The sequence below is a fragment of the Oncorhynchus nerka genome, linkage group LG25 (assembly GCF_034236695.1).
Source record: "Oncorhynchus nerka isolate Pitt River linkage group LG25, Oner_Uvic_2.0, whole genome shotgun sequence".
Classification (NCBI taxonomy): domain Eukaryota; kingdom Metazoa; phylum Chordata; class Actinopteri; order Salmoniformes; family Salmonidae; genus Oncorhynchus; species Oncorhynchus nerka.
Window position 1 is genome coordinate 1,940,039 of NC_088420.1, and position 24,722 is coordinate 1,964,760.

General features: G+C 40.7%; 1 protein-coding gene across 1 annotated transcript in view; it reads left to right on the forward strand.

Moving 5' to 3' along the window:
- atp10a (ATPase phospholipid transporting 10A) overlaps positions 1 to 24,722 on the forward strand; it is a 165,255-nt gene that overhangs the window by 130,174 nt on the left and 10,359 nt on the right. Inside the window, exons 19-20 of the mRNA XM_065009979.1 lie at positions 5,291 to 5,395; positions 6,796 to 6,983. Coding sequence (XP_064866051.1) covers positions 5,291 to 5,395; positions 6,796 to 6,983 — 293 coding nt within the window. The remainder of the gene's footprint in view (positions 1 to 5,290; positions 5,396 to 6,795; positions 6,984 to 24,722) is intronic.

Here is a 24,722-nt window from a genome sequence, read left to right on the forward strand (position 1 = left end):
GAGTTAGGATTGGTTACTTTATACCCTACTGTGTGAGTTAGGATTGGTTACTTTATACCCTACTGTGTGAGTTAGGATTGGTTACTTTATACCCTACTGTGTGAGTTAGGATTGGTTACTTTATACCCTACTGTGTGAGTTAGGATTGGTTACTTTATACCCTACTGTGTGAGTTAGGATTGGTTACTTTATACCCTACTGTGTGAGTTAGGATTGGTTACTTTATACCCTACTGTGTGAGTTAGGATTGGTTACTTTATACCCTACTGTGTGAGTTAGGATTGGTTACTTTATACCCTACTGTGTGAGTTAGGATTGGTTACTTTATACCCTACTGTGTGAGTTAGGATTGGTTACTTTATACCCTACTGTGTGAGTTAGGATTGGTTACTTTATACCCTACTGTGTGAGTTAGGATTGGTTACTTTATACCCTACTGTGTGAGTTAGGATTGGTTACTTTATACCCTACTGTGTGAGTTAGGATTGGTTACTTTATACCCTACTGTGTTAGTTATTATTGGTTACTTTATACCCTACTGTGTGAGTTAGGATTGGTTACTTTATACCCTACTGTGTGTGAGTTAGGATTGGTTACTTTATACCCTACTGTGTGAGTTAGGATTGGTTACTTTATACCCTACTGTGTGAGTTAGGATTGGTTACTTTATACCCTACTGTGTTAGTTATTATTGGTTACTTTATACCCTACTGTGTGAGTTAGGATTGGTTACTTTATACCCTACTGTGTGAGTTAGGATTGGTTACTTTATACCCTACTGTGTGAGTTAGGATTGGTTACTTTATACCCTACTGTGTGAGTTAGGATTGGTTACTTTATACCCTACTGTGTGAGTTAGGATTGGTTACTTTATACCCTACTGTGTGAGTTAGGATTGGTTACTTTATACCCTACTGTGTGAGTTAGGATTGGTTACTTTATACCCTACTGTGTGAGTTGATTGTTACTTTATACCCTACTGTGTGAGTTAGGATTGGTTACTTTATACCCTACTGTGTGAGTTAGGATTGGTTACTTTATACCCTACTGTGTGAGTTAGGATTGGCTACTTTATACCCTACTGTGTGTGAGTTAGGATTGGTTACTTTATACTCTACTGTGTGAGTTAGGATTGGTTACTTTATACCCTACTGTGTGAGTTAGGATTGGTTACTTTATACCCTACTGTGTGAGTTAGGATTGGTTACTTTATACCCTACTGTGTTAGTTAGTTAGGATTGGTTACTTTATACCCTACTGTGTGAGTTAGGATTGGTTACTTTATACCCTACTGTGTTAGTTATTATTGGTTACTTTATACCCTACTGTGTGAGTTAGGATTGGTTACTTTATACCCTACTGTGTGAGTTAGGATTGGTTACTTTATACCCTACTGTGTGAGTTAGGATTGGTTACTTTATACCCTACTGTGTGAGTTAGGATTGGTTACTTTATACCCTACTGTTGAGTTAGGACCCTACTGTGTGAGTTAGGATTGGTTACTTTATACCCTACTGTGTGAGTTAGGATTGGTTACTTTATACCCTACTGTGTGAGTTAGGATTGGTTACTTTATACCCTACTGTGTGAGTTAGGATTGGTTACTTTATACCCTACTGTGTGAGTTAGGATTGGTTACTTTATACCCTACTGTGTGAGTTAGGATTGGTTACTTTATACCCTACTGTGTGAGTTAGGATTGGTTACTTTATACCCTGTGTGAGTTAGGATTGGTTACTTTATACCCTACTGTGTGAGTTAGGATTGGTTACTTTATACCCTACTGTGTGAGTTAGGATTGGTTACTTTATACCCTACTGTGTGAGTTAGGATTGGTTACTTTATACCCTACTGTGTGAGTTAGGATTGGTTACTTTATACCCTACTGTGTGAGTTAGGATTGGTTACTTTATACCCTACTGTGTGAGTTAGGATTGGTTACTTTATACCCTACTGTGTGAGTTAGGATTGGTTACTTTATACCCTACTGTGTGAGTTAGGATTGGTTACTTTATACCCTACTGTGTGAGTTAGGATTGGTTACTTTATACCCTACTGTGTGAGTTAGGATTGGTTACTTTATTACTTTAGTTAGGATTGGTTACTTTATACCCTACTGTGTGAGTTAGGATTGGTTACTTTATACCCTACTGTGTGAGTTAGGATTGGTTACTTTATACCCTACTGTGTGAGTTAGGATTGGTTACTTTATACCCTACTGTGTGAGTTAGGATTGGTTACTTTATACCCTACTGTGTGAGTTAGGATTGGTTACTTTATACCCTACTGTGTGAGTTAGGATTGGTTACTTTATACCCTACTGTGTGAGTTAGGATTGGTTACTTTATACCCTACTGTGTGAGTTAGGATTGGTTACTTTATACCCTACTGTGTGAGTTAGGATTGGTTACTTTATACCCTACTGTGTGAGTTAGGATTGGTTACTTTATACCCTACTGTGTGAGTTAGGATTGGTTACTTTATACCCTACTGTGTGAGTTAGGATTGGTTACTTTATACCCTACTGTGTGAGTTAGGATTGGTTACTTTATACCCTACTGTGTGAGTTAGGATTGGTTACTTTATACCCTACTGTGTGAGTTAGGATTGGTTACTTTATACCCTACTGTGTGAGTTAGGATTGGTTACTTTATACCCTACTGTGTGAGTTAGGATTGGTTACTTTATACCCTACTGTGTGAGTTAGGATTGGTTACTTTATACCCTACTGTGTGAGTTAGGATTGGTTACTTTATACCCTACTGTGTGAGTTAGGATTGGCTACTTTATACCCTACTGTGTGTGAGTTAGGATTGGTTACTTTATACCCTACTGTGTTAGTTATTGGTTACTTTATACCCTACTGTGTGAGTTAGGATTGGTTACTTTATACCCTACTGTGTGAGTTAGGATTGGTTACTTTATACCCTACTGTGTGAGTTAGGATTGGTTACTTTATACCCTACTGTGTGAGTTAGGATTGGTTACTTTACTGTGTGAGTTAGGATTGGTTACTTTATACCCTACTGTGTGAGTTAGGATTGGTTACTTTATACCCTACTGTGTGAGTTAGGATTGGTTACTTTATACCCTACTGTGTGAGTTAGGATTGGTTACTTTATACCCTACTGTGTGAGTTAGGATTGGTTACTTTATACCCTACTGTGTGAGTTAGGATTGGTTACTTTATACCCTACTGTGTGAGAGTTACTTTATACCCTAGGATTGGTTACTTTATACCCTACTGTGTGAGTTAGGATTGGTTACTTTATACCCTACTGTGTGAGTTAGGATTGGTTACTTTATACCCTACTGTGTGAGTTAGGATTGGTTACTTTATACCCTACTGTGTGAGTTAGGATTGGTTACTTTATACCCTACTGTGTGAGTTAGGATTGGTTACTTTATACCCTACTGTGTGAGTTAGGATTGGTTACTTTATACCCTACTGTGTGAGTTAGGATTGGTTACTTTATACCCTACTGTGTGAGGATTGGTTACTTTATACCCTACTGTGTGAGTTAGGATTGGTTACTTTATACCCTACTGTGTGAGTTAGGATTGGTTACTTTATACCCTACTGTGTGAGTTAGGATTGGTTACTTTATACCCTACTGTGTGAGTTAGGATTGGTTACTTTATACCCTACTGTGTGAGTTAGGATTGGTTACTTTATACCCTACTGTGTGAGTTAGGATTGGTTACTTTATACCCTACTGTGTGAGTTAGGATTGGTTACTTTATACCCTACTGTGTGAGTTAGGATTGGTTACTTTATACCCTACTGTGTGAGTTAGTTAGGATTGGTTACTTTATACCCTACTGTGTGAGTTAGGATTGGTTACTTTATACCCTACTGTGTGAGTTAGGATTGGTTACCCTTTATTGGTTACTTTATACCCTACTGTGTGAGTTAGGATTGGTTACTTTATACCCTACTGTGTGAGTTAGGATTGGTTACTTTATACCCTACTGTGTGAGTTAGGATTGGTTACTTTATACCCTACTGTGTGAGTTAGGATTGGTTACTTTATACCCTACTGTGTGAGTTAGGATTGGTTACTTTATACCCTACTGTGTTAGTTATTGGTTACTTTATACCCTACTGTGTGAGTTAGGATTGGTTACTTTATACCCTACTGTGTGAGTTAGGATTGGTTACTTTATACCCTACTGTGTGAGTTAGGATTGGTTACTTTATACCCTACTGTGTGAGTTAGGATTGGTTACTTTATACCCTACTGTGTTAGTTAGGATTGGTTACTTTATACCCTACTGTGTGAGTTAGGATTGGTTACTTTATACCCTACTGTGTTAGTTATTATTGGTTACTTTATACCCTACTGTGTGAGTTAGGATTGGTTACTTTATACCCTACTGTGTGAGTTAGGATTGGTTACTTTATACCCTACTGTGTGAGTTAGGATTGGTTACTTTATACCCTACTGTGTTAGTTATTATTGGTTACTTTATACCCTACTGTGTGAGTTAGGATTGGTTACTTTATACCCTACTGTGTTAGTTATTATTGGTTACTTTATACCCTACTGTGTGAGTTAGGATTGGTTACTTTATACCCTACTGTGTGAGTTAGGATTGGTTACTTTATACCCTACTGTGTGAGTTAGGATTGGTTACTACTGTGTGAGTTAGGATTGGTTACTTTATACCCTACTGTGTGAGTTAGGATTGGTTACTTTATACCCTACTGTGTGAGTTAGGATTGGTTACTTTATACCCTACTGTGTGAGTTAGGATTGGTTACTTTATACCCTACTGTGTTAGTTATTATTGGTTACTTTATACCCTACTGTGTGAGTTAGGATTGGTTACTTTTACTACTGTGTGAGTTTATTGGTTACTTTATACCCTACTGTGTGAGTTAGGATTGGTTACTTTATACCCTACTGTGTGAGTTAGGATTGGTTACTTTATACCCTACTGTGTGAGTTAGGATTGGTTACTTTATACCCTACTGTGTGAGTTAGGATTGGTTACTTTATACCCTACTGTGTGAGTTAGGATTGGTTACTTTATACCCTACTGTGTGAGTTAGGATTGGTTACTTTATACCCTACTCTGTGAGTTAGGATTGGTTACTTTATACCCTACTGTGTGAGTTAGGATTGGTTACTTTATACCCTACTGTGTGAGTTAGGATTGGTTTCTTTTGGAGCACTTTGATGGATGAACTTAAAATCTATGTAATAACCCTGTCATGACATCTTCTACTATCTCTCTCTCACACACAGACCCCTGATCCCTTTGTCTGTCTGTCCATCTCCTCCAGGCCTATGCTGACTCTGATGTGGACTTGTTGACCTGGGGAACCCCCATCACCACCCTGGCTCTGTTTACTATACTGATACACCTGGGCTTGGAGACCAAGACCTGGGTAAGAAGACACTCCTACGAATTTACTGATTGTCTAAATCAACTTATTTTCAAGTACTTTCAAAGCCTCAATTACAAAATATTGAATATACCCTATTTACTTTGTAAATCAATTCATTTGAAAACTAAATGAAGAGTTTTGGACAGTTTTTTTTGGGGGCTGAATTAAAAGCCTTTCTGAATTTCCAGTGAATCCAAGTCATTTAGAGTTGTTAATTCATAGATAGTTGGTTAGATTGAACTAGAAGACTGCAGTGTCAGTGACTGTATATCAGGCTGACAGACTCCCTCCTTCACTTCCACGGTCCAGCTGGTGCGTTCTGTAAACTGTCTACACCGGGTCACTCTGCAGGAGGTCACTCTGCACGAGGTCACTCTGCACGGGGTCACTCTGCACCGGGTCACTCTGCACCGCGTCACTCTGCACGGGGTCACTCTGCACCGCGTCACTCTGCACCGGGTCACTCTGCACCGGGTCACTCTGCACCGGGTCACTCTGCACCGGGTCACTCTGCACCGGGTCACTCTGCACCGGGTCACTCTGCACCGCGTCACTCTGCACCGCGTCACTCTGCACCGGGTCACTCTGCACCGCGTCACTCTGCACCGCGTCACTCTGCACCGCGTCACTCTGCACCGGGTCACTCTACACCGGGTCACTCTGCACCGGGTCACTCTGCACCGGGTCACTCTGCACCGGGTCACTCTGCACCGGGTCACTCTACACCGCGTCACTCTGCACCGGTCACTCTGCACCGGTCACTCTGGGTCACTCTGCACCGGGTCACTCTGCACCGGGTCACTCTACACCGGGTCACTCTGCACCGGGTCACTCTGCACCGCGTCACTCTGCACCGCGTCACACTGCACCGGGTCACACTGCACCGGGTCACTCTGCACCGGGTCACACTGCACCGGGTCACTCTGCACCGGGTCACTCTGCACCGGGTCACTCTGCACCGGGTCACTCTGCACCGCGTCACACTGCGTGCCGCTTTGAACCGATCCTAGGTAGGTGGATAGTCAGTCAGTGGTTTGGCGTACTGTGTACTCATCTGGCTTTGAGTCTCTAATTCCGTTTGTTCCTCTCCCCTCTTCCTCCTCTTCCGCTCCTCTATTCCTCATCTTCTCCCTCCTCTATTCCTCATCTTCTCCCTCCTCTCCTGTCTTCTCCCTCCTCTTGTCTTCTCCCTCCTCTCCTGTCTTCTCCCTCCCTCCTCTCCTGTCTTCTCCCTCCCTCCTCTCCTGTCTTCTCCCTCCCTTCTCTCCTGTCTTCACCCTCCCTCCTCTCCTGTCTTCTCCCTCCCTCCTCTCCTGTCTTCTCCCTCCCTCCTCTCCTGTCTTCTCCCTCCCTTCTCTCCTGTCTTCTCCCTCCCTCCTCTCCCCTCTTTTTCCCTCCAGACGTGGATGAACTGGGTGTCCATCACCTTCAGTGTGGGTCTGTTCTTTACTGTGGCTCTGTGTTACAATGCTTCCTGTCCCACATGCTACTCCCCCTCCAACCCTTACTGGACCATGCAGAGACTTCTGGGGGAACCGCTCTTCTACCTGCTCTGTGTCATCACTCCTGTAGCCGCCCTGCTGCCCAGGTTAGTAAGGGGGAGGTGTGTGAGTGTGTATGAGAGAGAGAATGTGTGGGATGTGCTCTTCCAGTGAAATGCTGAATACAACAGGTGTAGTAGACCTCACAGTGAAATGCTGAATACAACAGGTGTAGTAGACCTTCCAGTGAAATGCTGAATACAACAGGTGTAGTAGACCTTACAGTGAAATGCTGAATACAACAGGTGTAGTAGACCTCACAGTGAAATGCTGAATACAACAGGTGTAGTAGACCTTACAGTGAAATGCTGAATACAACAGGCGTAGTAGACCTCACAGTGAAATGCAGAAAACAACAGGTGTAGTTGACCTTACAGTGAAATGCTGAATACAACAGGTGTAGTAGACCTTACAGTGAAATGCTGAATACAACAGGTGTAGTAGACCTTACAGTTAAATGCTGAATACAACAGGTGTAGTAGACCTCACAGTGAAATGCTGAATACAACAGGTGTAGTAGACCTTACAGTGAAATGCTGAATACAACAGGCGTAGTAGACCTCACAGTGAAATGCAGAATACAACAGGTGTAGTAGACCTTACAGTGAAATGCTGAATACAACAGGTGTAGTAGACCTTACAGTGAAATGCTGAATACAACAGGTGTAGTAGACATCACAGTGAAATACAGAATACAACAGGTGTAGTAGACCTTACAGTGAAATGCAGAATACAACAGGTGTAGTAGACCTTACAGTGAAATGCAGAATACAACAGGTGTAGTAGACCTTACAGTGAAATGCTGAATACAACAGGTGTAGTAGACCTTACAGTTAAATGCTGAATACAACAGGTGTAGTAGACCTTACAGTGACATGCTGAATACAACAGGTGTAGTAGACCTCACAGTGAAATGCTGAATACAACAGGTGTAGTAGACCTTACAGTGAAATGCTGAATACAACAGGCGTAGTAGACCTCACAGTGAAATGCAGAATACAACAGGTGTAGTAGACCTTACAGTGAAATGCTGAATACAACAGGTGTAGTAGACCTTACAGTGAAATGCTGAATACAACAGGTGTAGTAGACCTTACAGTTAAATGCTGAATACAACAGGTGTAGTAGACCTCACAGTGAAATGCTGAATACAACAGGTGTAGTAGACCTTACAGTGAAATGCTGAATACAACAGGCGTAGTAGACCTCACAGTGAAATGCAGAATACAACAGGTGTAGTAGACCTTACAGTGAAATGCTGAATACAACAGGTGTAGTAGACATCACAGTGAAATACAGAATACAACAGGTGTAGTAGACCTTACAGTGAAATGCAGAATACAACAGGTGTAGTAGACCTTACAGTGAAATGCAGAATACAACAGGTGTAGTAGACCTTACAGTGAAATGCTGAATACAACAGGTGTAGTAGACCTTACAGTTAAATGCTGAGTACAACAGGTGTAGGAGACCTTACAGTGAAATGCTGAAAACAACAGGTGTAGTAGACCTTACAGTGAAATGCAGAATACAACAGGTGTAGTAGACCTTACAGTGAAATGCTAAATACAACAGGTGTAGTAGACCTCACAGTGAACTGCTAAATATAACAGGTGTAGTAGACCTTACAGTGAAATGCTGAATACAACAGGTGTAGTAGACCTTACAGTGAAATGCTGAATACAACAGGTGTAGTAGACCTTACAGTGAAATGCTGAAAACAACAGGTGTAGTAGACCTTACAGTGAAATGCTGAATACAACAGGTAGACCTCACAGTGAAATGCTGAATACAACAGGTGTAGTAGACCTTACAGTGAAATGCTGAATACAACAGGTGTAGTAGACCTCACAGTGAAATGCTGAATACAACGGGTATAGTAGACCTCACAGTGAAATGCTGAATACAACAGGTGTAGTAGACATCACAGTGAAATACAGAATACAACAGGTGTAGTAGACCTTACAGTGAAATGCTGAATACAACAGGTGTAGTAGACATCACAGTGAAATACAGAATACAACAGATGTAGTAGACCTTACAGTGAAATGCAGAATACAACAGGTGTAGTAGACCTTACAGTGAAATGCAGAATACAACAGGTGTAGTAGACCTTACAGTGAAATGCAGAATACAACAGGTGTAGTAGACCTTACAGTGAAATGCTGAATACAACAGGTGTAGTAGACCTTACAGTTAAATGCTGAGTACAACAGGTGTAGTAGACCTTACAGTGAAATGCTGAATACAACAGGTGTAGTAGACCTTACAGTGAAATGCTGAATACAACAGGTAGACCTCACAGTGAAATGCTGAATACAACAGGTGTAGTAGACCTTACAGTGAAATGCAGAATACAACAGGTGTAGTAGACCTTACAGTGAAATCCTGAATACAACAGGTGTAGTAGACCTTACAGTGACATGCTGAATACAACAGGTGTAGTAGACCTCACAGTGAAATGCTGAATACAACAGGTGTAGTAGACCTCACAGTGAAATGCTGAATACAACATGTGTAGTAGACCTTACAGTGACATGCTGAATACAACAGGTGTAGTAGACCTCACAGTGAAATGCTGAATACAACAGGTGTAGTAGACCTTACAGTGAAATGCTGAATCAACAGGTGTAGTAGACCTTACACTGAAATGCTGAATACAACAGGTGTAGTAGACCTCACAGTGAAATGCAAAATACAACAGGTGTAGTAGACCTCACAGTGAAATGCTGAATACAACAGGTGTAGTAGACCTTACAGTGAAATGCTGAATACAACAGGTGTAGTAGACCTCACAGTGAAATGCTGAATACAACAGGTGTAGTAGACCTTACAGTGACATGCCGAATACAACAGGTGTAGTAGACCTCACAGTGAAATGCTGAATACAACAGGTGTAGTAGACCTTACAGTGAAATGCAGAATAAAACAGGTGTAGTAGACCTTACAGTGAAATCCTGAATACAACAGGTGTAGTAGACCTTACAGTGAAATGCTGAATACAACAGGTGTAGTAGACCTTACAGTGAAATGCTAAATACAACAGGTGTAGTAGACCTTACAGTCAAATGATGAATACAACAGGTGTAGTAGACCTCACAGTGAAATGCTGAATACAACAGGTGTAGTAGACCTTACAGTGAAATGCAGAATACAACAGGTGTAGTAGACCTTACAGTGAAATGCTGAATACAACAGGTGTAGTAGACCTTACAGTGACATGCTGAATACAAGTGTAGTAGACCTCACAGTGAAATGCTGAATACAAGTGTAGTAGACCTTACAGTGACATGCTGGATACAACAGGTGTAGTAGACCTTACAGTGAAATGCTGAATACAACAGGTGTAGTAGACCTTACAGTGAAATGCAGAATACAACAGGTGTAGTAGACCTTACAGTGAAATGCTGAATACAACAGGTGTAGTAGACCTTACAGTGAAATGCAGAATACAACAGGTGTAGTAGACCTTACAGTGAAATCCTGAATACAACAGGTGTAGTAGACCTTACAGTGACATGCTGAATACAAGTGTAGTAGACCTCACAGTGAAATGCTGAATACAACAGGTGTAGTAGACGTCACAGTGAAATGCTGAATACAACAGGTGTAGTAGACCTTACAGTGAAATGCTGAATACAACAGGTGTAGTAGACGTCACAGTGAAATGCTGAATACAACAGGTGTAGTAGACCTTACAGTTAAATGCTGAATACAACAGGTGTAGTAGACCTCACAGTGAAATGCTGAATACAACAGGTGTAGTAGACCTCACAGTGAATGCTGAATAAAACAGGTGTAGTAGACCTTACAGTGAAATGCTGAATACAACAGGTGTAGTAGACCTCACAGTGAAATGCTGAATACAACAGGTGTAGTAGACCTCACAGTGAAATGCTGAATACAACAGGTGTAGTAGACCTCACAGTGAAATGCTGAATACAACAGGTGTAGTAGACCTTACAGTGAAATGCTGAATAAAACAGGTGTAGTAGACCTTACAGTGAAATGCTGAATACAACAGGTGTAGTAGACCTCACAGTGAAATGCTGAATACAACAGGTGTAGTAGACCTCACAGTGAAATGCTGAATACAACAGGTGTAGTAGACCTCACAGTGAAATGCTGAATACAACATGTGTAAGTCGCTCTGGATAAGAGCGTCTGCTAAATGACTTAAATGTAAATGTAATGTGTAGTAGACCTTACAGTGAAATGCTGAATACAACAGGTGTAGTAGACCTTACAGTGAAATGCTGAATACAACAGGTGTAGTAGACCTTACAGTGAAATGCTGAATACAACAGGTGTAGTAGACCTCACAGTGAAATGCTGAATACAACAGGTGTAGTAGACCTTACAGTGAAATGCTGAATACAACAGGTGTAGTAGACCTCACAGTGAAATGCTGAATACAACAGGTGTAGTAGACCTTACAGTGAAATGCCGAATACAACAGGTGTAGTAGACCTCACAGTGAAATGCTGAATACAACAGGTGTAGTAGACCTTACAGTGAAATGCTGAATACAACAGGTGTAGTAGACCTTACAGTGAAATGCTGAATACAACAGGTGTAGTAGACCTTACAGTGAAATGCTGAATACAACAGGTGTAGTAGACCTTACAGTGAAATGCTGAATACAACAGGTGTAGTAGACATTACAGTGACATGCTGAATACAAGTGTAGTAGACCTTACAGTGAAATGCTGAATACAACAGGTGTAGTAGACCTTACAGTGAAATGCTAAATACAACAGGTGTAGTAGACCTTACAGTGAAATGATGAATACAACAGGTGTAGTAGACCTCACAGTGAAATGCTGAATACAACAGGTGTAGTAGACCTTACAGTGAAATGCTGAATAAAACAGGTGTAGTAGACCTTACAGTGAAATGCTGAATACAACAGGTGTAGTAGACCTCACAGTGAAATGCTGAATACAACAGGTGTAGTAGACCTCACAGTGAAATGCTGAATACAACAGGTGTAGTAGACCTCACAGTGAAATGCTGAATACAACAGGTGTAGTAGACCTTACAGTGAAATGCTGAATAAAACAGGTGTAGTAGACCTTACAGTGAAATGCTGAATACAACAGGTGTAGTAGACCTCACAGTGAAATGCTGAATACAACAGGTGTAGTAGACCTCACAGTGAAATGCTGAATACAACAGGTGTAGTAGACATTACAGTGAAATGCTGAATACAACAGGTGTAGTAGACCTTACAGTGAAATGCTGAATACAACAGGTGTAGTAGACCTTACAGTGAAATGCTAAATACAACAGGTGTAGTAGACCTTACAGTCAAATGATGAATACAACAGGTGTAGTAGACCTCACAGTGAAATGCTGAATACAACAGGTGTAGTAGACCTTACAGTGAAATGCAGAATACAACAGGTGTAGTAGACCTTACAGTGAAATGCTGAATACAACAGGTGTAGTAGACCTTACAGTGACATGCTGAATACAAGTGTAGTAGACCTCACAGTGAAATGCTGAATACAAGTGTAGTAGACCTTACAGTGAAATGCTGGATACAACAGGTGTAGTAGACCTTACAGTGAAATGCTGAATACAACAGGTGTAGTAGACCTTACAGTGAAATGCTGAATACAACAGGTGTAGTAGACCTTACAGTGAAATCCTGAATACAACAGGTGTAGTAGACCTTACAGTGAAATGCAGAATACAACAGGTGTAGTAGACCTTACAGTGAAATCCTGAATACAACAGGTGTAGTAGACCTTACAGTGACATGCTGAATACAAGTGTAGTAGACCTCACAGTGAAATGCTGAATACAACAGGTGTAGTAGACCTTACAGTGAAATGCTGATTACAACAGGTGTAGTAGACCTTACAGTGAAATGCTGAATACAACAGGTGTAGTAGACCTTACAGTGAAATGCTGAATACAACAGGTGTAGTAGACCTCACAGTGAAATGCTGAATACAACAGGTGTAGTAGACGTCACAGTGAAATGCTGAATACAACAGGTGTAGTAGACCTTACAGTGAAATGCTGAATCAACAGGTGTAGTAGACCTTACACTGAAATGCTGAATACAACAGGTGTAGTAGACCTCACAGTGAAATGCTGAATACAACAGGTGTAGTAGACCTTACAGTGAAATGATGAATACAACAGGTGTAGTAGACCTCACAGTGAAATGCTGAATACAACAGGTGTAGTAGACCTTACAGTGAAATGCTGAATAAAACAGGTGTAGTAGACCTTACAGTGAAATGCTGAATACAACAGGTGTAGTAGACCTCACAGTGAAATGCTGAATACAACAGGTGTAGTAGAACTCACAGTGAAATGTTGAATACAACAGGTGTAGTAGACCTCACAGTGAAATGCTGAATACAACAGGTGTAGTAGACCTTACAGTGAAATGCTGAATAAAACAGATGTAGTAGACCTTACAGTGAAATGCTGAATACAACAGGTGTAGTAGACCTCACAGTGAAATGCTGAATACAACAGGTGTAGTAGACCTCACAGTGAAATGCTGAATACAACAGGTGTAGTAGACATTACAGTGAAATGCTGAATACAACAGGTGTAGTAGACCTTACAGTGAAATGCTGAATACAACAGGTGTAGTAGACCTTACAGTGAAATGCTGAATACAACAGGTGTAGTAGACCTCACAGTGAAATGCTGAATACAACAGGTGTAGTAGACCTCACAGTGAAATGCTGAATACAACAGGTGTAGTAGACCTTACAGTGAAATGCTGAATACAACAGGTGTAGTAGACCTCACAGTGAAATGCTGAATACAACAGGTGTAGTAGACCTTACAGTGAAATGCCGAATACAACAGGTGTAGTAGACCTTACAGTGAAATGCTGAATACAACAGGTGTAGTAGACCTCACAGTGAAATGCTGAATACAACAGGTGTAGTAGACCTTACAGTGAAATGCTGAATACAACAGGTGTAGTAGACCTTACAGTGAAATGCTGAATACAACAGGTGTAGTAGACCTCACAGTGAAATGCTGAATACAACAGGTGTAGTAGACCTTACAGTGAAATGCAGAATACAACAGGTGTAGTAGACCTTACAGTGAAATGCAGAATACAACAGGTGTAGTACACCTTACAGTGAAATGCTGAATACAACAGGTGTAGTAGACCTTACAGTTAAATGCTGAGTACAACAGGTGTAGTAGACCTTACAGTGAAATGCTGAATACAACAGGTGTAGTAGACCTTACAGTGAAATGCTGAATACAACAGGTAGACCTCACAGTGAAATGCAGAATACAACAGGTGTAGTAGAACTCACAGTGAAATGTTGAATACAACAGGTGTAGTACACCTTACAGTGAAATGCTGAATACAACAGGTGTAGTAGACCTTACAGTTAAATGCTGAGTACAACAGGTGTAGTAGACCTTACAGTGAAATGCTGAATAAAACAGGTGTAGTAGACCTTACAGTGAAATGCTGAATACAACAGGTGTAGTAGACCTCACAGTGAAATGCTGAATACAACAGGTGTAGTAGAACTCACAGTGAAATGTTGAATACAACAGGTGTAGTAGACCTCACAGTGAAATGCTGAATACAACAGGTGTAGTAGACCTTACAGTGAAATGCTGAATAAAACAGATGTAGTAGACCTTACAGTGAAATGCTGAATACAACAGGTGTAGTAGACCTCACAGTGAAATGCTGAATACAACAGGTGTAGTAGACCTCACAGTGAAATGCTGAATACAACAGGTGTAGTAGACATTACAGTGAAATGCTGAATACAACAGGTGTAGTAGACCTTACAGTGAAATGCTGAATACAACAGGTGTAGTAGACCTTACAGTGAAATGCTGAATACAACAGGTGTAGTAGACCTCACAGTGAAATGCTGAATACAACAGGTGTAGTAGACCTCACAGTGAAATGCTGAATACAACAGGTGTAGTAGACCTTACAGTGAAATGCTGAATACAACAGGTGTAGTAGACCTTACAGTGAAATGCTGAATACAACAGGTGTAGTAGACCTTACAGTGAAATGCTGAATACAACAGGTGTAGTAGACCTTACAGTGAAATGCTGAATACAACAGGTGTAGTAGACCTCACAGTGAAATGCTGAATACAACAGGTGTAGTAGACCTTACAGTGAAATGCTGAATACAACAGGTGTAGTAGACCTTACAGTGAAATGCTGAATACAACAGGTGTAGTAGACCTCACAGTGAAATGCTGAATACAACAGGTGTAGTAGACCTTACAGTGAAATGCAGAATACAACAGGTGTAGTAGACCTTACAGTGAAATGCAGAATACAACAGGTGTAGTAGACCTTACAGTGAAATGCTGAATACAACAGGTGTAGTAGACCTTACAGTGAAATGCTGAATACAACAGGTGTAGTAGACCTTACAGTGAAATGCTGAATACAACAGGTGTAGTAGACCTTACAGTGAAATGCTGAATACAACAGGTAGACCTCACAGTGAAATGCAGAATACAACAGGTGTAGTAGACCTTACAGTGACATGCTGAATACAACAGGTGTAGTAGACCTCACAGTGAAATGCTGAATACAACAGGTGTAGTAGACCTCACAGTGAAATGCTGAATACAACATGTGTAGTAGACCTTACAGTGACATGCTGAATACAACAGGTGTAGTAGACCTCACAGTGAAATGCTGAATACAACAGGTGTAGTAGACCTTACAGTGAAATGCTGAATCAACAGGTGTAGTAGACCTTACACTGAAATGCTGAATACAACAGGTGTAGTAGACCTCACAGTGAAATGCAGAATACAACAGGTGTAGTAGACCTCACAGTGAAATGCTGAATACAACAGGTGTAGTAGACCTTACAGTGAAATGCTGAATACAACAGGTGTAGTAGACCTTACAGTGAAATGCTGAATACAACAGGTGTAGTAGACCTTACAGTGAAATGCAGAATACAACAGGTGTAGTAGACCTTACAGTGAAATGCAGAATACAACAGGTGTAGTAGACCTTACAGTGAAATCCTGAATACAACAGGTGTAGTAGACCTTACAGTGAAATGCTGAATACAACAGGTGTAGTAGACCTCACAGTGAAATGCTGAATACAACAGGTGTAGTAGACCTTACAGTGAAATGCTGAATACAACAGGTGTAGTAGACCTTACAGTGAAATGCTGAATACAACAGGTGTAGTAGACCTTACAGTGAAATGCTGAATACAACAGGTGTAGTAGACCTACAGTGAAATGCTGAATACAACAGGTGTAGTAGACCTTACAGTGAAATGCTGAATACAACAGGTGTAGTAGACCTCACAGTGAAATGCTGAATACAACAGGTGTAGTAGACCTTACAGTGAAATGCTGAATACAACAGGTGTAGTAGACCTCACAGTGAAATGCTGAATACAACAGGTGTAGTAGACCTTACAGTGAAATGCTGAATACAACAGGTGTAGTAGACCTCACAGTGAAATGCTGAATACAACAGGTGTAGTAGACCTTACAGTGAAATGCAGAATACAACAGGTGTAGTAGACCTTACAGTGAAATGCAGAATACAACAGGTGTAGTAGACCTTACAGTGAAATGCTGAATACAACAGGTGTAGTAGACCTTACAGTTAAATGCTGAGTACAACAGGTGTAGTAGACCTTACAGTGAAATGCTGAATACAACAGGTGTAGTAGACCTTACAGTGAAATGCTGAATACAACAGGTAGACCTCACAGTGAAATGCAGAATACAACAGGTGTAGTAGACCTTACAGTGAAATGCAGAATACAACAGGTGTAGTAGACCTTACAGTGAAATCCTGAATACAACAGGTGTAGTAGACCTTACAGTGACATGCTGAATACAACAGGTGTAGTAGACCTCACAGTGAAATGCTGAATACAACAGGTGTAGTAGACCTCACAGTGAAATGCTGAATACAACATGTGTAGTAGACCTTACAGTGACATGCTGAATACAACAGGTGTAGTAGACCTCACAGTGAAATGCTGAATACAACAGGTGTAGTAGACCTTACAGTGAAATGCTGAATCAACAGGTGTAGTAGACCTTACACTGAAATGCTGAATACAACAGGTGTAGTAGACCTCACAGTGAAATGCAGAATACAACAGGTGTAGTAGACCTCACAGTGAAATGCTGAATACAACAGGTGTAGTAGACCTTACAGTGAAATGCTGAATACAACAGGTGTAGTAGACCTTACAGTGAAATGCAGAATACAACAGGTGTAGTAGACCTTACAGTGAAATCCTGAATACAACAGGTGTAGTAGACCTTACAGTGAAATGCAGAATACAACAGGTGTAGTAGACCTTACAGTGAAATGCAGAATACAACAGGTGTAGTAGACCTTACAGTGAAATCCTGAATACAACAGGTGTAGTAGACCTTACAGTGACATGCTGAATACAAGTGTAGTAGACCTCACAGTGAAATGCTGAATACAACAGGTGTAGTAGACCTTACAGTGAAATGCTGATTACAACAGGTGTAGTAGACCTTACAGTGAAATGCTGAATACAACAGGTGTAGTAGACCTTACAGTGAAATGCTGAATACAACAGGTGTAGTAGACCTCACAGTGAAATGCTGAATACAACAGGTGTAGTAGACGTCACAGTGAAATGCTGAATACAACAGGTGTAGTAGACCTTACAGTGAAATGCTGAATCAACAGGTGTAGTAGACCTTACACTGAAATGCTGAATACAACAGGTGTAGTAGACCTCACAGTGAAATGCAGAATACAACAGGTGTAGTAGACCTTACAGTGAAATGCTGAATACAACAGGTGTAGTAGACCTTACAGTGAAATGCTGAATACAACAGGTGTAGTAGACCTTACAGTGAAATGCTGAATACAACAGCTGTAGTAGACCTTACAGTGAAATGCTGAATACAACAGGTGTAGACCTTACAGTGAAATGCTGAATAAAACAGGTGTAGTAGACCTTACAGTGAAATGCTGAATACAACAGGTGTAGTAGACCTCACAGTGAAATGCTGAATACAACAGGTGTAGTAGACCTCACAGTGAAATGCTGAATACAACAGGTGTAGTAGACCTCACAGTGAAATGCTGAATACAACAGGTGTAGACCTTACAGTGAAATGCTGAATAAAACAGGTGTAGTAGACCTTACAGTGAAATGCTGAATACAACAGGTGTAGTAGACCTCACAGTGAAATGCTGAATACAACAGGTGTAGTAGACCTCACAGTGAAATGCTGAATACAACAGGTGTAGTAGACCTCACAGTGAAATGCTGAATACAACAGGTGTAGTAGACCTTACAGTGAAATGCTGAATAAAACAGGTGTAGTAGACCTTACAGTGAAATGCTGAATACAACAGGTGTAGTAGACCTCACAGTGAAATGCTGAATACAACAGGTGTAGTAGACCTCACAGTGAAATGCTGAATACAACAGGTGTAGTAGACCTCACAGTGAAATGCTGAATACAACAGGTGTAGTAGACCTTACAGTGAAATGCTGAATACAACAGGTGTAGTAGACCTTACAGTGAAATGCTGAATACAACAGGTGTAGTAGACCTTACAGTGAAATGCTGAATACAACAGGTGTAGTAGACCTCACAGTGAAATGCTGAATACAACAGGTGTAGTAGACCTTACAGTGAAATGCTGAATACAACAGGTGTAGTAGACCTCACAGTGAAATGCTGAATACAACAGGTGTAGTAGACCTTACAGTGAAATGCTGAATACAACAGGTGTAGTAGACCTTACAGTGAAATGCTGAATACAACAGGTGTAGTAGACCTTACAGTGAAATGCTGAATACAACAGGTGTAGTAGACCTCACAGTGAAATGCTGAATACAACAGGTGTAGTAGACCTCACAGTGAAATGCTGAATACAACAGGTGTAGTAGACCTTACAGTGAAATGCTGAATCAACAGGTGTAGTAGACCTTACAGTGAAATGCTGAATACAACAGGTGTAGTAGACCTTACAGTGAAATGCAGAATACAACAGGTGTAGTAGACCTTACAGTGAAATGCTGAATACAACAGGTGTAGTAGACCTTACAGTGAAATGCTGAATACAACAGGTGTAGTAGACCTTACAGTGAAATGCTGAATACAACAGCTGTAGTAGACCTTACAGTGAAATGCTGAATACAACAGGTGTAGACCTTACAGTGAAATGCTGAATAAAACAGGTGTAGTAGACCTTACAGTGAAATGCTGAATACAACAGGTGTAGTAGACCTCACAGTGAAATGCTGAATACAACAGGTGTAGTAGACCTCACAGTGAAATGCTGAATACAACAGGTGTAGTAGACCTCACAGTGAAATGCTGAATACAACAGGTGTAGACCTTACAGTGAAATGCTGAATAAAACAGGTGTAGTAGACCTTACAGTGAAATGCTGAATACAACAGGTGTAGTAGACCTCACAGTGAAATGCTGAATACAACAGGTGTAGTAGACCTTACAGTGAAATGCTGAATACAACAGGTGTAGTAGACCTCACAGTGAAATGCTGAATACAACAGGTGTAGTAGACCTTACAGTGAAATGCTGAATAAAACAGGTGTAGTAGACCTTACAGTGAAATGCTGAATACAACAGGTGTAGTAGACCTCACAGTGAAATGCTGAATACAACAGGTGTAGTAGACCTCACAGTGAAATGCTGAATACAACAGGTGTAGTAGACCTCACAGTGAAATGCTGAATACAACAGGTGTAGTAGACCTTACAGTGAAATGCTGAATACAACAGGTGTAGTAGACCTTACAGTGAAATGCTGAATACAACAGGTGTAGTAGACCTTACAGTGAAATGCTGAATACAACAGGTGTAGTAGACCTCACAGTGAAATGCTGAATACAACAGGTGTAGTAGACCTTACAGTGAAATGCTGAATACAACAGGTGTAGTAGACCTTACAGTGAAATGCTGAATACAACAGGTGTAGTAGACCTTACAGTGAAATGCTGAATACAACAGGTGTAGTAGACCTCACAGTGAAATGCTGAATACAACAGGTGTAGTAGACCTTACAGTGAAATGCTGAATACAACAGGTGTAGTAGACCTTACAGTGAAATGCTGAATACAACAGGTGTAGTAGACCTTACAGTGAAATGCTGAATACAACAGGTGTAGTAGACCTTACAGTGAAATGCTGAATACAACAGGTGTAGTAGACCTTACAGTGAAATGCTGAATACAACAGATGTAGTAGACCTCACAGTGAAATGCTGAATACAACAGGTGTAGTAGACCTTACAGTGAAATCCTGAATACAACAGGTGTAGTAGACCTCACAGTGAAATCCTGAATACAACAGGTGTAGTAGACCTTACAGTGACATGCTGAATACAAGTGTAGTAGACCTTACAGTGAAATGCTGAATACAACAGGTGTAGTAGACCTTACAGTGAAATGCTAAATACAACAGGTGTAGTAGACCTTACAGTGAAATGATGAATACAACAGGTGTAGTAGACCTCACAGTGAAATGCTGAATACAACAGGTGTAGTAGACCTTACAGTGAAATGCTGAATACAACAGCTGTAGTAGACCTTACAGTGAAATGCTGAATACAACAGGTGTAGTAGACCTTACAGTGAAATGCTGATTACAACAGGTGTAGTAGACCTTACAGTGAAATGCTGAATACAACAGGTGTAGTAGACCTTACAGTGAAATGCTGAATACAACAGGTGTAGTAGACCTCACAGTGAAATGCTGAATACAACAGGTGTAGTAGACGTCACAGTGAAATGCTGAATACAACAGGTGTAGTAGACCTTACAGTGAAATGCTGAATCAACAGGTGTAGTAGACCTTACACTGAAATGCTGAATACAACAGGTGTAGTAGACCTCACAGTGAAATGCTGAATACAACAGGTGTAGTAGACCTTACAGTGAAATGCTGAATACAACAGGTGTAGTAGACCTCACAGTGAAATGCTGAATACAACAGGTGTAGTAGACCTTACAGTGAAATGCTGAATACAACAGGTGTAGTAGACCTTACAGTGAAATGCTGAATACAACAGGTGTAGACCTTACAGTGAAATGCTGAATAAAACAGGTGTAGTAGACCTTACAGTGAAATGCTGAATACAACAGGTGTAGTAGACCTCACAGTGAAATGCTGAATACAACAGGTGTAGTAGACCTCACAGTGAAATGCTGAATACAACAGGTGTAGTAGACCTCACAGTGAAATGCTGAATACAACAGGTGTAGTAGACCTTACAGTGAAATGCTGAATAAAACAGGTGTAGTAGACCTTACAGTGAAATGCTGAATACAACAGGTGTAGTAGACCTCACAGTGAAATGCTGAATACAACAGGTGTAGTAGACCTCACAGTGAAATGCTGAATACAACAGGTGTAGTAGACCTCACAGTGAAATGCTGAATACAACAGGTGTAGTAGACCTTACAGTGAAATGCTGAATAAAACAGGTGTAGTAGACCTTACAGTGAAATGCTGAATACAACAGGTGTAGTAGACCTCACAGTGAAATGCTGAATACAACAGGTGTAGTAGACCTCACAGTGAAATGCTGAATACAACAGGTGTAGTAGACCTCACAGTGAAATGCTGAATACAACAGGTGTAGTAGACCTTACAGTGAAATGCTGAATACAACAGGTGTAGTAGACCTTACAGTGAAATGCTGAATACAACAGGTGTAGTAGACCTTACAGTGAAATGCTGAATACAACAGGTGTAGTAGACCTCACAGTGAAATGCTGAATACAACAGGTGTAGTAGACCTTACAGTGAAATGCTGAATACAACAGGTGTAGTAGACCTCACAGTGAAATGCTGAATACAACAGGTGTAGTAGACCTTACAGTGAAATGCCGAATACAACAGGTGTAGTAGACCTCACAGTGAAATGCTGAATACAACAGGTGTAGTAGACCTTACAGTGAAATGCTGAATACAACAGGTGTAGTAGACCTTACAGTGAAATGCTGAATACAACAGGTGTAGTAGACCTTACAGTGAAATGCTGAATACAACAGGTGTAGTAGACCTTACAGTGAAATGCTGAATACAACAGGTGTAGTAGACCTTACAGTGAAATGCTGAATACAACAGGTGTAGTAGACCTTACAGTGAAATGCTGAATACAACAGATGTAGTAGACCTCACAGTGAAATGCTGAATACAACAGGTGTAGTAGACCTTACAGTGAAATCCTGAATACAACAGGTGTAGTAGACCTCACAGTGAAATCCTGAATACAACAGGTGTAGTAGACCTTACAGTGACATGCTGAATACAAGTGTAGTAGACCTTACAGTGAAATGCTGAATACAACAGGTGTAGTAGACCTTACAGTGAAATGATGAATACAACAGGTGTAGTAGACCTCACAGTGAAATGCTGAATACAACAGGTGTAGTAGACCTCACAGTGAAATGCTGAATACAACAGGTGTAGTAGACCTTACAGTGAAATGCTGAATACAACAGGTGTAGTAGACCTTACAGTGAAATGCTGAATACAACAGGTGTAGTAGACCTTACAGTGAAATGCTGAATACAACAGGTGTAGTAGACCTTACAGTGAAATGCTGAATACAACAGGTGTAGTAGACCTCACAGTGAAATGCTGAATACAACAGGTGTAGTAGACCTCACAGTGAAATGCTGAATACAACAGGTGTAGTAGACCTTACAGTGAAATGCTGAATACAACAGGTGTAGTAGACCTTACAGTGAAATGCTGAATACAACAGGTGTAGTAGACCTTACAGTGAAATGCTGAATACAACAGGTGTAGACCTTACAGTGAAAGACCAGGTTACAGTGAAATGCTGAATACAACAGGTGTAGTAGACCTCACAGTGAAATGCAGAATACAACAGGTGTAGTAGACCTCACAGTGAAATGCTGAATACAACAGGTGTAGTAGACCTTACAGTGAAATGCTGAATACAACAGGTGTAGTAGACCTCACAGTGAAATGCTGAATACAACAGGTGTAGTAGACCTTACAGTGAAATGCTGAATACAACAGGTGTAGTAGACCTCACAGTGAAATGCTGAATACAACAGGTGTAGTAGACCTTACAGTGAAATGCAGAATACAACAGGTGTAGTAGACCTTACAGTGAAATGCTGAATACAACAGGTGTAGTAGACCTTACAGTGAAATGCTGAATACAACAGGTGTAGTAGACCTTACAGTGAAATGCTAAATACAACAGGTGTAGTAGACCTTACAGTGAAATGCTGAATACAACAGGTGTAGTAGACCTTACAGTGAAATGCTGAATACAACAGGTGTAGTAGACCTTACAGTGAAATGCTGAATACAACAGGTGTAGTAGACCTCACAGTGAAATGCTGAATACAACAGGTGTAGTAGACCTCACAGTGAAATGCTGAATACAACATGTGTAGTAGACCTTACAGTGACATGCTGAATACAACAGGTGTAGTAGACCTCACAGTGAAATGCTGAATACAACAGGTGTAGTAGACCTTACAGTGAAATGCTGAATCAACAGGTGTAGTAGACCTTACACTGAAATGCTGAATACAACAGGTGTAGTAGACCTCACAGTGAAATGCAGAATACAACAGGTGTAGTAGACCTCACAGTGAAATGCTGAATACAACAGGTGTAGTAGACCTTACAGTGAAATGCTGAATACAACAGGTGTAGTAGACCTCACAGTGAAATGCTGAATACAACAGGTGTAGTAGACCTTACAGTGAAATGCAGAATACAACAGGTGTAGTAGACCTTACAGTGAAATCATGAATACAACAGGTGTAGTAGACCTTACAGTGAAATGCTGAATACAACAGGTGTAGTAGACCTTACAGTGAAATGCTAAATACAACAGGTGTAGTAGACCTTACAGTCAAATGATGAATACAACAGGTGTAGTAGACCTCACAGTGAAATGCTGAATACAACAGGTGTAGTAGACCTTACAGTGAAATGCTGAATACAACAGGTGTAGTAGACCTTACAGTGAAATGCTGAATACAACAGGTGTAGTAGACCTTACAGTGACATGCTGAATACAAGTGTAGTAGACCTCACAGTGAAATGCTGAATACAAGTGTAGTAGACCTTACAGTGAAATGCTGAATACAACAGGTGTAGTAGACCTTACAGTGAAATGCTGAATACAACAGGTGTAGTAGACCTCACAGTGAAATGCTGAATACAACAGGTGTAGTAGACCTTACAGTGAAATGCTGAATACAACAGGTGTAGTAGACCTTACAGTGAAATGCTGAATACAACAGGTGTAGTAGACCTTACAGTGAAATGCTGAATACAACAGGTGTAGTAGACCTTACAGTGAAATGCTGAATACAACAGGTGTAGTAGACCTCACAGTGAAATGCAGAATACAACAGGTGTAGTAGACCTCACAGTGAAATGCTGAATACAACAGGTGTAGTAGACCTCACAGTGAATGCTGAATACAAGGTGTAGTAGACCTCACAGTGAAATGCTGAATACAACAGGTGTAGTAGACCTTACAGTGAAATGCTGAATACAACAGGTGTAGTAGACCTTACAGTGAAATGCTGAATACAACAGGTGTAGTAGACCTCACAGTGAAATGCTGAATACAACAGGTGTAGTAGACCTCACAGTGAAATGCTGAATACAACAGGTGTAGTAGACCTCACAGTGAAATGCTGAATACAACAGGTGTAGTAGACCTTACAGTGAAATGCTGAATACAACAGGTGTAGTAGACCTTACAGTGAAATGCTGAATACAACAGGTGT